This window comes from Sinocyclocheilus rhinocerous, unplaced genomic scaffold (genome assembly GCF_001515625.1).
Source record: "Sinocyclocheilus rhinocerous isolate Xijiao unplaced genomic scaffold, SAMN03320098_v1.1 scaffold534, whole genome shotgun sequence".
NCBI lineage: Eukaryota > Metazoa > Chordata > Actinopteri > Cypriniformes > Cyprinidae > Sinocyclocheilus > Sinocyclocheilus rhinocerous.
Window position 1 is genome coordinate 2,039,519 of NW_015646352.1, and position 18,617 is coordinate 2,058,135.

General features: G+C 39.1%; 1 protein-coding gene across 1 annotated transcript in view; it reads right to left on the reverse strand.

The window, feature by feature from the left end:
• Nucleotides 1–18,617, reverse strand: part of LOC107707499 (SH3 and multiple ankyrin repeat domains protein 2-like) — an 80,591-nt gene that overhangs the window by 33,781 nt on the left and 28,193 nt on the right. The window contains 3 exon segments of the mRNA XM_016511549.1: nt 2,342–2,423; nt 11,330–11,485; nt 11,488–11,576. Coding sequence (XP_016367035.1) covers nt 2,342–2,423; nt 11,330–11,485; nt 11,488–11,576 — 327 coding nt within the window.

Here is an 18,617-nt window from a genome sequence, read left to right on the forward strand (position 1 = left end):
CTCTCTCTCTTGAAGCCAACAAGGAAGTGACTTAAACTGTAATTCATCAACTGGCTGCTAGAGGCTGGCTGCAAAAGGGAGTCAATCCCATAGACTCCCCATGTTAAAATGCCCAACTTTACAGCAGAAAAAAACATGTTTACAGCCTGGTTCAAAAAATGATTTTGGTCTAAATAGCTAATTTTGCCCTTCATGACAACTGTGAGGGGGGTGAATTTTTTTATAACTCATCCGTTTAAATTATATTAAGAATTCAAATTCTGCATAATTAAGGGCGTGGGCACTTGAGTGACAGGTGGATTGCTGCTGCTGTCACCACCATCGCTCCCGCCTCTTTGCCCATTTTCGATTATCCGGGAGTGACTCGCGGTGACACACTGCCAAGATGGCGACGGCCGGCTCCGCCCACTTTGAGCTTCAAAAACGCTCTTTAGAAACCTACGGGTGACGTCACGGACACTACGTCCATGTTTTTTTACAGTCTATGGTCAAAACATGGGTTAATTTTCACATTTGGTAAATTTTCCGTCATTGGTCAGCAGGAGGCGCTTTAACTGCAGAAACAAAGCAGTTTCCTCGGTAAAGACTGTACACAAAGCAGTGCAAAAACCTGCAGTGCTCATGTTTATTTAATGTTTGTCTGCGTTTTAGTTGGTTAGGTTTGTATTTCATTATGTTCTGTTTATTGTCATAGATATGTATACATATCTGTTTATTGTGAGATGTAGTAACTATAGTAACCACGGCGCCCATTGCCGTATGTTGCCAGAAACTACCGTGAAATGCTTAGTATAAACACTTAGGTAAGGGTGACAGTTAAGACGTTTGTTGCAACGCTCCTAAAGAAATCCCTTACCTCAGGGATTTCCCCCCCCCCTCAGGGATACCCCTAAGTCAAATTACTTAAGGACTTTCATGCAACTGGGCCCTGACTCCTAAGGAATGATGCATGGTTGTCATGGCAACATAATCTGCTTTGAAGGGAACACTGTGGCGATGTCACAGAGCAAGAGTTAGAAAGGGGAAATATTATTTGCTCATAATGCATTTATACCTGTGTGTGATCTCATTTCAGACATTCAAACCGCTGTCCATCACGCAGCGATATTTATGCACCGGTGTGGATTAGCTGTTTAACGAAAGCTAAATAATGCATCTTAAATCCAATGAAAATCTATTTATCCTACCAAAAAGTTTACACTGGAATCCATTGTAAGTTTATTAATCATAATATCTAAAGAATAAAATCAGTGTGTCTGCAAAAGACTGACACAACTAGCAGGTATCTTACGTGTATCTGTGACAAGTTCACCTAAAAGCACCCATGTCCTTCTGTACTGCTGTCACTCAAGCTCTCTGCAGCAGGAAGTAGCCTGCACTGCATTGCCATGGATTCTCTGTCTCCAAGACAACCAGCTAGGAGCAAGGGGTGTGTCAGCTGGGTAAGAGTATGGTAGCCAGATGCGAGATGATCTGTCTTTTTTTTTGCTTTTTAACACCCTGTGACAAATGTGTAAAGTTCATAGTACAACAAAAACGAAATTTTTAAGGATTAATATTACCCTTAAATAACAGGGTTATTAACATTCAATAGCCTAAAATAATGTTACTAATAATGTTACTATTAAACATAAATAACACTATAAAAATCTTATTTAAAATAAGATTCCCAGACTCAACAGAGAACCAATGATTTGTAGCTAAATTTATTTAAAATGTGCAGATTTACAGCCACATATTATGACATCATAATGTCAAAGAGCGTTTTTTTTGTGTGTTTGTTTGTTTATTTGTTTTTTAAAATGCCATCAAAGTGTCTACATCACGCAGTGACGACCCCAAGCTCCAGCGTTGCTTACATAACCGGCCATTTAAAGAGTTTTCACACACTTCAAACCTTTTTTCCCCTGTGAATAACAATGTGCTTGTGCGGCGCTTTGTGTTAAATCATAGTTGGGCAGCAAAGTTTTGGGAAATGATGGTTTGTGTGAATGGATGCGCAGGTAAATGGATGAATCGTGCTGTACTTTGAAACACTCACAAGAATACTTATTAATTATGACTGGCCTTAACTGATTAATCAATCTTTTTAATTTGTTCTTTGCTTATACTTTATTAATCCAGGGAAGTATGTCTTTTGGTGTAAATCAAATGCATATAAAATATATTAGGATTTTAAAAACAACCTGGCCAAATTTTTTTTTTTACATCTTCAGTAACCTTAGGTAACCTTTTTCGAACTGTACGCAAGAGAGAGCCCATTTCAAACTACCTTCATGTATTGAACCCGACAGACTTTTAAAAACATGGTCAGAAGGATTAGAAAAATGCTTAATCATACCTTGATGCATCAAAACTGTCATAAGACCCCACAGTGTAGTGTCGAAAGAGCTTCCTTCTCTCTGATCGGTCTGCCCGGGCATCTGTGAAGACATATTCACAGACATTTACTTTAGATCACCCCAATTATGCAATATTTCAGCGTTGCATAGTGCTCAGAATATGTGCCACTCAGAAAGTGCCATAAAATACCTTTTTATTCATTATTTTCACATAAAACAAAAGTTTCGTCCTAAAAATGTGACTGTGTTCAAGCACTAACTCAGCAAACTTTGAACATTTCTACATCATTATCATCACTATCACACCGAATATAAAATGTGCAAAAAGAATAAAAATAGAATTTTTGAAATGTACAGCAGATGTGATAAAGTGAGAATGTTGTAAAGGTTCATAATTGCATAAAAAAGCTGTCTAGTCAAATTTGTGTTACTGTGTGCCATATGTCACATGGTCACAGGTGCCATTTAAAAAAAATATTTAATCATTTTAGCCGACGTGATACCAACTGTGCTCTAGAAAAAAAATGAAATAATAACAAAAGATGCTTACAGTTTCACCAGACAGAACCTTGACATGCAGATTGTCGCTGACAAACAATACCAGCATGACACACACACACAAATAAATAAAGAAATGAAATATAATAAAATCACATTTCTTGAACACATGCCATGAGCTTAAAATAAATCCACAATTTATAACAGTGAATTCAAAACTACACTAACTATACCACCTTCCCCGTTTAATTGCAACCAATAAAAAGCTCTTTGGAAGACAGGGACCATTTGGCCCATAATGGAGCCAAACTAGACTAGTCCTCCGAGAGAGCTCAGGAAGGCCAAATATTGACTGCGTTTTATGGAAGGAACCAGGATAAGAGCCAACAAAGCTAATGAAGAGACTTTTTTATGTCGCAGAGATTAATTGTCTATCCGGATCCACTTTCGCTCTTCCGAACGTGTCTGAGGGGAGCGTTTGTTCTAGGCCGTTCATACGCCAACATGTTTGTACGACATTAAAACAACTGTCCGCAGAGGACTTATACAAATAGATAAAAAACACTGGACTAATATCTGAATTCAATCGAATCACCTTAATGTTAAGCACAGCCCCAAAGGTGCACTTATATAAGGACAGCAAATTATATCTACGGAGGAAGGACACCCATTAACGGCGGCACAACTAGTGATAATACAGATCCCGAGCAACCGTGTACACATTTATCCATTAATGAGATTCTCAAGGAGTTTGTTCTGCAAGCTTCAGCTTCTGAAAACTGCACCATTTGTATTGTCCTCTGCGGTTCTGTTGATACACGATGATATCAGTAGTCAGGAGGCTGCGTGGGATTCAACACTTTCCCCTTCCAACCTACTCACTGGTTAGCTGTTAAAGTTACAGACGCTCAATTCTTTGTTGAGCTGAAACGTTTTGATGTTCAAACAAAAGGAGGTTTAGATTCAGCGCAATTCTACAGAGACATCCACTCTATCCTGTGACTGCTAATGTAAGATGTCCTCCCCATCTGTCAGTTGTTTCAAATATATAAAAATGCGGTTTAATGAGTATTTTGGTTGATCAAACTGTTTTATCAAAACGTGCCCATCTAGGGAGGTTAAAATTCAAAAATAGCATTAGAATCGGCTTTAAAAAATGAATCATGAGAATTTCTGAAAAGTAAGCATTTGGCACTCTACAGCTTATATTTTGCTTTCATTCTTTGCCATTTAAATGGAAATTAATCAAATAATATTGAGGTCAGACTGGACGTGGTATGATGCATCTCATCAAATGAGTAAATCAAAACTGAATCGTTTGAGTGTGCAAGTGAATCATCACACTCTAAGCCTTGACATTGCCATTTATAGATGTGTTTTGCCAGGTTGTGCATTATGCAGTTTTGAGCAATACATGATTTCACATGCATAAACCTGAACAGAGGAATTTAATATCAAGAGATATAGACATTATAATTAATTGGATGAATAAAATGGCCACCACATTAAGTGCCATCTCTTTTTCGTTCTCTTTCTCACTTCTTAATGGAACACCCTGTCAGTTTTCTGTAGCAGCTGTGTCGTCTTTCCAACAAAAAGCATTCTGGCACGTACACACAGAGCCACACGTACTTCACACAAGCACTGTTCCTCTGTGGACTGTGTGAGGAAAAAAAAAAGTCTATTTGACATGAGGGCAAGCAGCGATGACAGTTGCTACAACACCGGATTTCAAACCACCAGGGGTAACTAGCTGTGTGGTTCACTTGATAAAATTCATAAAGATAGTAAACGTGCTGCAAGCACGACTTGAAGGATGCAAAACTTTCAAGACCGAGTCAGAGCGCACCACTGGAAAAAAAGTAATAAATATAATATTTTGTTTTACAACTCTACGACTTGACCACAGTTTCTCACTCAGTTCAATACAATGAAACTTGATCTGATTTGTCATCTTTGACAAAGCTAAAACATGACGGAGAACTGAATTAGATCGAAAAATGACCCCAAGACCATTTGAATATTTTACTTCAATTTGTTTGCAATAACTGTTCAAGGCCTCTGAAACTGACACAAAGAGTCACTAAGTCATAAGAATGCACAAAAACCAAGTGAAAAGTCTCAAAACACAAAAGATACTAGAAAAACTCATTTTTACAGCATAAATCATGAACAGCTGCAACTGACATTTCATCGAGAATAGACTAATCGAACTAATCATTCCTATATAATTGTCCACAATGCTAACAAGAGCGCAGAGCAAAACATGCAATTATTGGTCGCACAAATCCGTAATTCATCACAAAACTCCTCAGTTTGCAACATCCTCAAATCAACATACCTCCAAAATGAACCTTCTTCCTAGATCTGCTAGTCTCGTCCATTGGTCCCCTTTAGTTCACCCCCGAGTCAATCCGAGAAACACTCAATTCTCCTTGCCTGAGGGGGGATTGCCACTTTTCTCGATCCCTCAGGCCCTGACGCCTAACTTCCCATCTCCAAAAACTCTCGCGTCTCCTCGAGCGCTCAGGTGAGAGCTGACCATCAGCACCACACACATGGAACAGAGAACCGTGGCATTGGAAAAGATGGTATGTAAGCTCTGTTCTCAGTGCTGTGAGAGGGAGAGAGAGTGTGTGAGAGAGGGAAAAAAAAGATGCCACAAAAAGAGGAAAAAAATCTTACTAAGGCCCACTCCTTAGCAACAGGGTTTGTACAGTGTAGAGCATGTTTCCATGGAAATATATCAATCAGGAATGTGCAGAGTGTTGCTCGGAAAGGTTCAAGAGACTTCAGCTGAATACTTGTGCTGTTACCAACCAGTCGATGCTGGATTTAACTGTAGTCGATGTTGAACACTGCACTAGATTGTCAACTTTTAAGGCTATCCAGCAGCATGTGTGATGTATCTTGGCTAGCTGTTGGATTCACCTAAAAATAAGACAGATTTGGGCAACAGTCTTCAAAAAATTTGATTATAATAACGCTGAAAGCATCGCCATGGGAACCAAATGACTATTTCATAAATCAATAAAAGAAATCAGCTGTCCTTGCAACTCTTCGAAAGCGCTTCACTCGAAGCGTGCATTGTAGCAGCCATGGATTTCAAGGCTGCCAATGGCTCCCATCTCAACATAGCATTTCTCACCTTTTCACCCTGCTTCTTTTGCAACACTAGCAAACATGGAAGAGTTTCAAAATGCCTCAGGTGACACTTATACCAAACATAGCTAGCATTTTCACCTCAGATTACTGCTAAAATGAACTCAAACTGATCAAATATGTTGCGACAACTAAATTATTGGCCATAACACGAGGGATAAAATGACGCAGGCAAAAGATCCAGTTTCGTCACACCAAATATGTATTTGGGTCAATGGCGTGACATGCATTTTTCGTCCTGATCTATTATTTTATTTTATAATATCAAAGGGAGGAACCCCTGCAAACTGTTATGACTGTCTGTCAAGGTCAATAAGTCTATTAAAGATAATTTGACCATTTAACCACAAGACACGGTTAGTTTAGAATGTACAAATGTCAAATTTTACAACCCCACAAAATCATAATTTAAATGCATTTTACCTTGGAAGATATGTTTAAAAAACTTTTTGAATATTTATTTCTTTAAAGTGTTATTAAATATATTTTAATATAACATATCTTCAACTAGATTTTTTTCCTTTTCTTTATTGTAGACACTGTTATTGACTTATTTTTCTCAAAAACTATGCAAGAATAATTTGAACATACAAAACATTTTAAAGGTGATTTGTCTAATTTTATGATGTTAAAGGGGACATAACACACACAGTTTCTGCCAAACACATGTTAATCTTGAGTACCTATAGAGTAGTATTGCATCCTTCATATTTCCGAAGAGTTTTATTAGATTTATAAAAGACAGATACAGCTGTACCGCTCCTCTCCGAAAACAGTCGAGCTCCTGGAGGCGTGCCATGGGCGGAGCTAAAGAGTCGCGAGCACACGCAGCTTTTGAGTAGTGATCGTCTGCAAGCTGTGACATCGATATAAATAAAACAGGAACAAAAACTTTATTGACTCAAATTTGATTTAATTTGTGTCTAAAACATTCGTCACCAAAATGCAGAGAACAAACACTTGCACAACTCCGTTGCTGCCCCGGTGAAACAAATGCTTCCACTGTTCCCTTAACACTGGGTTCTTTGGAAAGCTGAACAAGGTTATCTTTCCATGACAACCAAAAACACACTTCTTTAGTGTGTCTTCTTTAGTGTGCCAACAACTTCAGTAACCTGAATGAAGAATGTTGATGGGCGTGCTCTTGCTCTCACTCTGGTTGCTGTGTGCATGCGCTCTTCTGGGAGAAGGGCCCATACAAGGAATTCCGCCCTTTATGACATCATACAGGGCCATACTCTGAAAAAAAACTTTCCGAAACTTATACGAACCCTGGAGTGTATTTGGCACAGATATACTCTGTCATACATCCAACTCGCTTTTTGAAACTTTGGCCATGTTTAGCATGAGAATCCCGCTCTTTAACAGTGTAAATAAGTCAGAATGCATGCATTAGGCATCCCCTTTAACTTAAAATACTTTCTCATATAACAAAGACAACTATGCGATTAACCTAAAAAGTATAAACACTCTGGCACTTTCAAAACATTGCTATTAGAGATTTAACAATGCACCCCAAGCCAGTTGAAAATCGATATAAATATGTGACGATTCATGTTGGTTGAGATGTTAAAGTATTTGTGAAACATTTGGGGGTGGGGGTTTATATGAATGTACTTCTGAGGGGAACTGACTGTCTTCAGAAAAGTCTAGATATATTTTCTTTTCATCTTGCCTCTGTATAATGCATAATAAAGTAGCATTTATAAGCGCAGCGCTGCTTTGTTTACAGCGGTAACAAAGGAAACAATGAATAGCTGCTGTTCCATAAGAGCCACCTGCTGTCAGAGAGTGAATCTGCTTCTCATTCAGCCCATCTGCTGTTTTTGTTTGGTGCAGATATGTTTTATGTAGCATAGTTTTACAAAGCTGAAATCAGAACATTCTGTTTTTGCTTCAAATTTCTAAACTATACAATCTAATTTTAATTCCAACCAACTAAGCATAGCAACACTGGCTCAACCAATAGAAGGAGTTCGGGGCGGGACTACTTGTTTGTCAAACCAATAGCAGACAGGAAACCTGTTTGAAAACTATTTTATTTTACAATTCAGCTCTGAAATGACACACTGCACCTTTAATAACAGCATTTAGGTTAGCTGTACACATGCAGAAGCACTTACTGTGCTACTGTAGCACAACCTTAAGGCAAATGTCATGTTCCATCACATGACGGGTGAACTTAGATCTTACAGTCTGAGAGCTGAGTCAGCCAGACTCTCTCCCCGAGTCACATGGGCTAAAGCCTCTCGGCCAATGACAGCTGTTGTTCACCTCACCTCCATTCTGCTCACCACATGCTGTCGTGAACAGCTCTCCATTTGTTTAGTGTAGCTGCCAATAGCTGTATTACTGTACATGGTCATAACCAACAATCTGGACCACAGCAGAGAATTGTGTTGGCGATTTTAGACTAAAGCATGACTGTAGATTAACAACAGGATTTGGATAATTACATCATGTCAAATGCAATGCAAGTGTGTTGCAATGCAAAGCCTTTTACGGTTACTGTTATAAAGGTTCGGATGTGTTTCGATGAAGAAAACATCTAAATGCCTCTATGAAACTTGCACCACACACACATACAGGGCTGAAAAACACACAGTAGCTGCACTGATGTGGAAGGCATTCATTTGGCCCAAAATAACAACTCTCAACAGAATGTTGCCCCTGGCCCCTTCTGCCAGTTTGCACAGCGAAAATTGAGTGCACACACCAAAGCTACACAACAGCCAATGATTGTACTTACAACAAAAAAAAAAAATCTAAATTTTAACACATTTGCTCTAGAGTAGAGCTGTGATGGCTGTTAATGGCATTCCTGTGCTCTGTCCAATTTGGATATAATGCACAAATCAAATTCTCAGGTGCTCATTCACGCCCATGTTTGACGGATGAACGTGAGCATTTGATCTGAGAGGTGGACGTGTGTGCTTTGTGGCCTAGTTGCAAATGAACACTAACTGAATTAACAGCCTGATATCGCTGCAAGGCTCCTCACATATTCTGCGGGTTATCAGAGCACTGGAGAAGAATAGAGTGAGAAAAGACATAATAAGAGGATTAGGAAAAGTGTTTCTTCCCCTCACCTTGTAATATGTTGAACAATTGTGTAATTTGAAGTGTACACTTTATTTGTGATAGTTTACCGAAAATAAATATTCTGTCATCATTTACTCACCCTCATGTTGTTCTAAATTTGTATGACTTTTTTTCTGCAGTGGAACACAAAAGAAGACATTTAATAGAATGTTCGTGCTGCTCCTTTTCATACAACGAAAGTAAATGGTAACCAATGGCTGTCAGGCTCTGAAAATCAGAAAGAGCATTATAAGACATACCATAAAGTAGTCCATATGATTCAAGTGATATATTGCAAGTCTTCTGAAGCCATATGACAGCCATTCAAAGACATAAGAATAAAAAACTAAAGAAACTAAACTGAAATTATTCATTGATTTTCCCCTTCACTGCAGCTCTGAAATCTCAATCAAGTCTATTCAAATATGCTGTCGAAGACACTTCATGCAAAGTTTGACATCAACATTAACATTACTTGTCACATTTCTTTTGCATGCAAAACTATTGTACAGCTTCAGCTTTGGAATGTAGCACAGAAGTGGTATGTCTGAAATAGAGCAGCATGAACATTCTGTCAAACATCTTAATTTGAACAAAGATAGTCACATGGGTTTGGAACAGTCTTGTTACTGTTAATGAAAATTAAATCTATTACAAATTATTTTGTGTATTTGAATGACAGATGAAATAGAAAAAAATGAAAACTTAAATTTCAAACACTTCAAAAACCTCAAAACAAAAATAAGAAACGTTGCAATCGCAATTAACTGAAATGAGTTAAATGACTACAACTAAAACTAAAATAAGGGTCCGTGTAAATCCATGTATCATTAGTTCAGTCATTTTTTTATTTAATATTGAAAGAAGAAAAATTAGAAAATGGCTCCTATTTCGTTGTTTTTTGTTGTTGTTGTTCTTGTTTAAAAAAAAAAAAGTAAAAACAAGAATTCAGCTTGATTTTTCGTTTTTCGTTCAGGGGTGGAAAATAAACAGCTTGAATATTCGATTTCTACACATGGGCGGGAAGAATAATAGCTGCAGTTGTACGGATTCTCAACATGTTTATTGCAACTACATTTCCTCTTTTTCTCATCAAATCAACCAGATTAACGTATAGCTCGACACACCCCGTACTGGAGCAGAGCTAGACAGGGCTTTCTTCTGTGTAGACATAAAATTCACCTGCGCACTCACACACTGGACTGCAACACAAGATTTTTATAAATGTAGGCTAATAACTTGCCATTTCAGTTTGTTTCTCACCAAACCCTACAGTATACCTTTCAGAACCCTTGGAATCTACTACGGCACGAGTTGCATAGGATTATTTTACGACACATTAAAAAAAGTGAAAGTCACGATTCTCTGCCATTAAATGGGCAAGTGCAAGCAGGACATTTTTATTTATTTACAGTGGGTATAGAAAAGCCCTTTAAAATTATCACATTTTGTTGCTTTACAGCTTGAAATGAAGACGGACACAGTTTTTGTTTTATCCAGCTGTATTTACTAAACATCCAAGTGAAACATATAACACCAACATGTCAGAAAAAAAAACAGCATTACTGCTGTTCCGTAAGTGCCACCTGCTGTCAGAGAGTTAATTTGCGGTCTCATTCAGTGTCTCTGCTGTATTTGTTTCGTGCAGATGTTTTATGTAGTACAGTTTCACAAAACTAAAGTCAGACCATTCTGTTTTTGCTTTTATAATTTATACAATCTAATACAATTATATATAGATTAAAAACTGCTCATGCTGCATATATACAGCATCTTTGTTTAGATCGTGATTAAAATACAGTGGTTGCCTCTAGTTTTGAATGGAAAGAGCACAGGCAAAGCCTTAGTTTCTTTATATGAAGAGCTTTTTTTTGTCTTATTTCTTTATTTGATTCAGGGTTTCTTTATAAAATTTAGTTTTGTTATTTGACATATTTCAATTTCACAAAGAAATGTGCAGCATTTTGTCCAAGCAAAAAAAAGTACACCTTTTCATTTATAATTTGTCTTAAATCTCATTTTGTTAAAAAAAATCGTATTGTGAAATCAGTATCGTGAATCGTATCGCCTCCTGAGTTGAGTGAATTGTTACATCCCTACATAATATACTACATACAATGATAGTAAAATAACACTGGTGTGGGTGAGTAAATAATGACAGAAGTATCATTTTTGGTGCACTATGCCTTTAAATTGGCAGTGAATGAGATCAAGTTCAAAGTGTGTGTTTGTGTGTAGACACTCACAGGGTCTGTCCTCGTTGGGTTTGCTTGGGATCTCTTCCACGCATTCTGCTGGGAACCAGCCTACATTCCCTCGGGCACTGCCTTCCCAGAATCCTCCTTCTCCAATACTGAGAACTACGTATGAGAAAGTCAGCAAATATATATATATATATATATATATATATATACCACCATATAGTGTCTTCCTGGCACAGCACTGTAAAGCTTGCGTTTGGACCCTGGAGTGTCCATGCCGGAGAAGACATCCCTGTTGGTGGGAATACAAGAAGCAAAATCTGAATATTAAAATGATAAACAGAATTATAATATAATACAATTTAACACACACACACACACACACTAATATATATAAAACATTATTTGCATATTAAATATAATACATACCACACAGATATATTGTTTTTATTACAAATGCTAACAACAGTGTGTTATATATAGTGTGTCTATATTTATCATATTTCTGATATATTTACTTAAACACTTATGAAATAATTATATATTACTATTACATTATACATAGAATTCTGGCATTATGAAACACAGCTGTCCAAGCTGTCAGTATAAAAATCGTATGGCATCATACAAGCAACTTCCTGTTCACACATGCCCTACCTCACAACCTCTCAAGGTCCCTGTGGCATCTGGCGACTTCAGCCTATAAGAGCAGGTGAAATTGGGACAAAGCACCTACATGTGCCCTCTACGTGCCTCCTGCTTTTTTAAGCCTCCACTGAGACCCTCTCAATGTCACCACCCAAAGTCAACACACCCAGATTAGCCTTCTTATGTAATAAAGCTTGACGAAGATAATACAGATGTGATGTGCTTTTTTTGGAGCCCGCAAAGTGTTTACACGCTAAACAGTCCTAAACAGATACACCTGGTTTATTACTTTAAAATGACAAAAGTGCGAAAATTGTGATGATAAATGGAGAATACCAAAAAGTGGTAACACAATCCGGAACAGCTGTGAGAAAATCACCATATGATATATGATGCAAACAGCACACTGTGCCACATTTTAAGAGCAAACTAAATCGGCTGCACAGCGCCGCAAAATTAACTCTCAGCTACAAACTGCAGCAAATCTGTTCAGCCAATCAGATTGAAGTGCTGAGAATCTAAAAAAAAAAAAAAGACCACAACAATATTTTAAGCATCAAAAATACCAGAAATATAACTTACTTGCTACCGACTGTAGTTATATGAATAAGCATAAAACAAAAACAAAATCCTAATTTGCTTATGTCGCTTACCGATATCTAATAATCAACTTTCAAATGGCCTCACGTACAGAATCTACACCAGCTGGAAGAAAAACAAGCATATTTCAGCAAACCATAAATGAGGGGCTTACTCATTTAGAGCACCGCCTATGGCAGCCAACCGGTCTGCCAATGTAACTAGCTGTCAAAACCGAACAGCGAAGCTTTCTTATCCAGCTTCATCCAAAGACAATTACATAAGCTGTGCTTCGCATCTTATTTTTGGAGGGAAAAAGCAAAAAAGAGTTAATGTGGGCTGAGGTATTTATGCAAAACAGGGAGGAAGGAAACAAGGCCAGTAAGTGTTAGAAATCGGTTCAAGCACTGCACGTATAGTCACATCCACAGGTCTATTTTTAATCAAGCTGGAAGGAAATAAAGTCTCATCATCTTTAAGATTTTGAAACAGCAATCAAAATATGACCACAGTGGCAGATTAGCTGCTATGGCAAACGCTTGGCTAGCACATAACTGCACATTCGTACAGTGAAATTATGTTTATATTGACAGCTATAGAGTTAAACTTAGCTCAATCTAAATCGGGCTTCATTTAACTCTGCAGGAGTTCATTAAACACTGGTAATTTTACCGGGGTCTGGCTGTGTGTACTGTTTATTTGATTAGCATGCTGCAGGCTATACTGTATGGTTCAAGCTACAGGATGTGTTATTCAACTTGTCCAAGGCATTACACCAAGACTTTATGAACATATTTTTCTTTATGAACGAGTTGTTCATTTTTAATGACAAAGAAGTAAAAATAAAAACTTCACAATGCCACTTTTCCAAATCGATGTGTGGTAATGTTAATGCTAATGTGAAATCCATTATGCTAAGTAAGAAAGCCAGGAAATACGGAATGGCATCATGGCAAAATGATGTCAGTGTGGTACAAGAGAAGTGTTTTCAAAATATCTTTTATGACAAAAAATTCATACACAGTAGCCCAGCCAAAATAATAATAATCAAAGGTTTTGGCTAGTTTATCTTTATATAGGAAAAAAGTAATAAAAAACATAGCATGTACGTATCTATCTATCTATCTATCTATCTATATATATATATATCTATAAATATAAATATAATATAAATAATATATTTAAATAATATTATACACACATTGTTTTTCCCTATATAAAAATATATGTAATGAAATGTGAATATTAATTACATGTGTGTATGTATGTATTATATACATACACACACACACCTTTTTAGACACCTTTGTAGTACTGTAGTATTTTTCAAAGTAGTTTGAAAAATCTTGAAAAAAACAAAAAACTAAATGTAAATACCACAGTACTTGTTTACATGGGTAGATCTTCAAAACAACTCCAAACAAGCGGCATGCTGTATCTACAACATGACCTTTACTGGCACGAGATGGAGTGTCTCATATTTCCCTTGTTTATAGCGGTTGACAAATGGCAATATGACGCTACAACTGACTACATCTGCTTCGATTCCATTCTGAGCCTCTGAAGAGCAGCCACATTATCTAATACACCATGTAGTAGAAGCCACATAGAAGACACATAGACACCGACCGAAAGTGACACACTCACACATGTACACACAACATACGGACATAGCCATAGCAACTGCTGCTGTAACTAAGGAATAGCGTTCCATTTGAGCTGCACATGCAGGCACAGAACCAATGATATTTACACGGGTTCGACATTGGCACTAGCTGGAATCGAAGACCCCGGTTTTGGAGCCAAAAGACCAGATGTGTAGTCTTTGTTTTCGGTTGTTGTCCGTTTTTATTTAGGCTGGCCCGCATCAGCAGCGTAAATGCCATTGTAAAACATGTCTAGAACAACAAACAAATCTATATAGGCTGCAGCATGAGAAATGAGAGGAGAACAGGGTCAAATACCAGAGGAGTTAATTCTTCCTTTTTAAAATGACATCTAATTAGAGGAGTTTTTTGCAGTGGAAGTGAGTAATTGGCCTGGCCCACTTACTGTACCGAGCCTGCTCTCGCGCTAGAACCCCTGTTGAGTGACAAGATTCGCACACCCACCGACACACATGTATGCGCGGAGACGCACACAAGCACACACACTCGTGCATGCTTTCACTACATGACAAGCACCCACGCATGCATTCACTCACAGGGAAATATATATGCATGGCCACACACACACATGCTCTCTATCTTCCTGAGCAGATTCTTGCCTCTCACTGTGGCCTAACTGTTTGCCAAGTCTCCATATTGCACCTTTGTATTTTGCGCTTCTACACCCAAAGTCACAAAGCTAAAAAAAACAACAGCCCGGGCGTCTGTCCAAACCCATCCTGGATCAGGTGCATGTCGCATTGCAAATGCAACCCAACCCTGGCTGCTCAGGTTATTTTACAGACAGATGTCCAAATATTTGTCGCTGTTTCTTTTCAAGGCCATAAGCAAATCGCATGGGTTTCATGTGTACCATTCAACGCTAAAGTCACATACTGTAGTTGTCTATATGCTGTAATAGAAATTCATCTATTCACCCTCATGTAGTTCCAAATATGACCAAATATTCCAAGTATGACTGTTTTCTTTTGTGAACCAAATTAGGAGAAATTTTGAAGAATGTCCCAGCTGCTCTTTTCATTATAATAATACTAAATTGGCACGGAGGCTTTTAAGTGCCAAAAAGGAAGCAAAGGCACCATAAAACTAATGTATAAATAGCACATACCAAGTGTTCTGAAGCAACAGAATAGTTTTGCATAAAAATAAAAAATTAAGAACAACATGAGTGTGAGAAAACAAAACATACTTTATTGTTTTTGGGTGAACTATCCCTTTACTTTTGTAAAAACTCACTGGTACATGCAAATTAATTTAATCGATTTTTCAATATGAATTATTTCTAAAATGTACCCTTTTCAAACTTATATAAAAGTCATACTTACGTAAAAGAAACTATAGGAGGTTTCAAAATATTCTTTTATCTCTAATACTGTCACGAGCCGCTACTGTGAGGAGCACGGAGCGAGGAACGAGGAGACGTGGAATAAACTTCAAACAAACTGACTTTAATTATCATCAAGGGAACCAGGAACACACACGTAGCAGGGAGAAACAAACATTCAATACCAGACAAACCCAGAACGCAAAGGCATAGACTTAAATACAGGGGATGATTGGGGAAACACAGGTGCATGGATCATAATCAAACTAATAGACTGAATGAGGACAGGAACATGACCAAATAAGGGCAAAACAGGAACAGAAACCGGGGCAAAACAGGTCCATGATCCTGACATATCGCCCCCCTCCCGGAAGGCGCGTCCTCGCGCCGTAGAAACAACATGGGCTGGGGCGGATGGGAACTAAGGAGGAGGTTCCGGAGGAGGACGGACACCCGGGAGGGGGCCGTCAGACAGAGTCCAGGGAGGTGACGATGGAGGGAGGAGCCAGGGAGGCGACAGGAAGCACTTGGAGCAGGAGGAGTCCAGCTGGACCGGAGCCGGAGGGACGAAGGGACAAGGCACAGCCGGAGGAGTGGAGTCCCGAGGCGCAGGATGGTCGACGCCAGACCAAGGCGGAGCCGGAGGGACGAGGGAGCCCGGCGGAGCTAGTGGACTGCCGGGCCACGGTGGAGAGGAGGGAGCTAGGAGCCATGGTGGAGCTGACGGGTCCACGGGCCGAGGCGGAGTCCGGGGTTTAGAGGCCAGGGATGGCAGTCCCGCGGAGCTCGCACCTGGCTGATGGTGGGCTGAGGGCGAGCAGAGGTGCTGCCAGACGACAGCGGCGGAGGGTGGGTTGGTGGGTATTTGTGAGCCTCCGGGCTTAACTTGGGACCAGGGGCCCTCTCAGGGCTGGACGTGGGAACAGGAGCCTTCTCTGGGCTGGACGTGGGAACAGGAGCTTTCTCTGGACTAGACATGGGAACAGGAACTTTCTCTGGGCTAAACCTCTGGGACTGGAGCCCTCTCTAGGCTAAACTCGGGGACTGGAACACTCTCTGGGCTAAACTCTGGGTGCAGTGGGTGGAGCTCCACTCCGCGCTCTCTCTGTCCGCGGCATTTTCCCTCGTGGTGGGCTCTGTTGCCGGCTCTCGCACCTTGACTGACGTCACTAGCAGCTCCGGCTCCGCCAACGGCTGGTTGGCCGCGGCGAGCTCAGGCTCTCCGTCAGCGGTGGGCTCGGGCATGCGCTCTGCGCAGCGGGGAGATGGTGGGCTGGGCACTGGGTCAGGAGTGGATCCGGCAAGATTATTCACAAGGCAGATGGTGAATGGCGATCCATTTCTCGCCAGAATCCACTCCACGAAGGCGGAGAAATCCGCTCGAGCGATCTTTCCCCCTCCTCTAGCAGGAGGAGGAGGTATTCAGGGCGGGCGAGAGGATCCATGGGCACAACGGAAACAAAAAACACTGGGTAAAAACGGAAACAAAAACGGAGGGAACACACGGAGGTAACTGTTTTTTGGTCTGGTATTCTGTCACGATGCGCTACTGTGAGGAGCACGGAGCGAGGAACGAGGAGACGTGGAATAAACTTCAAACAAACGGACTTTAATTATCATCAAGGGAACCAGGAACACACACGTAGCAGGGAGAAACGAACATTCAATACCAGACAAACCCAGAACGCAAAGGCATAGACTTAAATACAGGGGATGATTGGGGGAAAACAGGTGCATGGGATCATAATCAAACTAATAGACTGAACGAGGACAGGAACATGACAGAAACAGGGGCAAAACAGGTCCATGATCCTGACAAATACAATGCACTTTAAAAATTAATAGTTTATTCATTATTCAATAAGTCGCCAAGGGAAGGACTGTTCACTTAAAAACACAGTATATTAAATACTCACTCAATAGGATATTTCTTCTATAAGTGCCACAGAATAAACGTGTTTTATGTATTTATTTATTTATTTATTTTTAACAGTCATACAGTCATGTGTTTATGTCTTAACTATATCAGCATTTTAATCCATCTCGTAGATGTCCTGGGAACTAAGGTTCACTTGAAGTGGGAATGTCTATACAGTCTCAAAGAATTGTTTCTTACACAGAATCTGTGCCAATATAAGACCATAACTATGTCAGCATCACTTGGCCATTGAGTGTAGTTTGGGCTCCCCCTCAATGCATCCTATAAATGTTGTCATATATTTTTCAATATGAATTATTTCTAAAATTTACCCTTTTCAAACTTACATAAAAGTCATACTTGCGTAAAATAAACTAGGAGGTTTCAAAATATTATTTTATCTCTAATACAATGCACTTTAAAAATTAATAGTTTATTCATTATTCAATAAGTCGCCAAGGGAAGGACTGTTCACTTAAAAACACTGAACAACATGTACATATTAAATACTCACTCAATAGGATATTTCTTCTGGTTTTCCCCAACAAATGTATGATTATGGTATATGTTTTACATCCTGCTAAACTATATTACTTTATATAGAATTGTTATATAGAATTGTTAACGATGTTGCTAATGTCCACACAGCTGAAAGCGTTACCTGTTGTAGTTTGTTCAAGTTATGCACGAAACAGACACTGCTTTTCTGCACTTTTACTTTGCACGTCTGACTCTTTTTCCACTAAATCTTTTATGCGCATCGTCTCAGTTTATTACGTCAACATAACAAAAGATGTGATCGCAAAACAACCAGGAAAAAAAGGCATTACATAGAAATTTTTAAATCATAACGTAAATGTATATAGTCGCCAGTGGCGATCTCAGCAAAAACTTCACTTGCAAATTAATATTTTTGGTCGCAAATGCGTCTGTTTTAGGTGCAGTCTGGAGCACTGGTCAGTGTTTTTTATCATTCATCAGCTGGAAAAAGTGATTACACTGATACCATTCCTCTATTTTGTTATCGTTATTGTTGTGGTGTGAACTCTAATTCTAATTTATCATAGAATTAGAAACAATTTTAAAACATTATCGTTATAGTGTTAACAGGCCTTAATTATGGATCTAATGTCCTGAAAACTCCAAAAAGTAACATTTTTAAAAAAACAGGCATCCCTGCAGTCCAGTCCATATCCC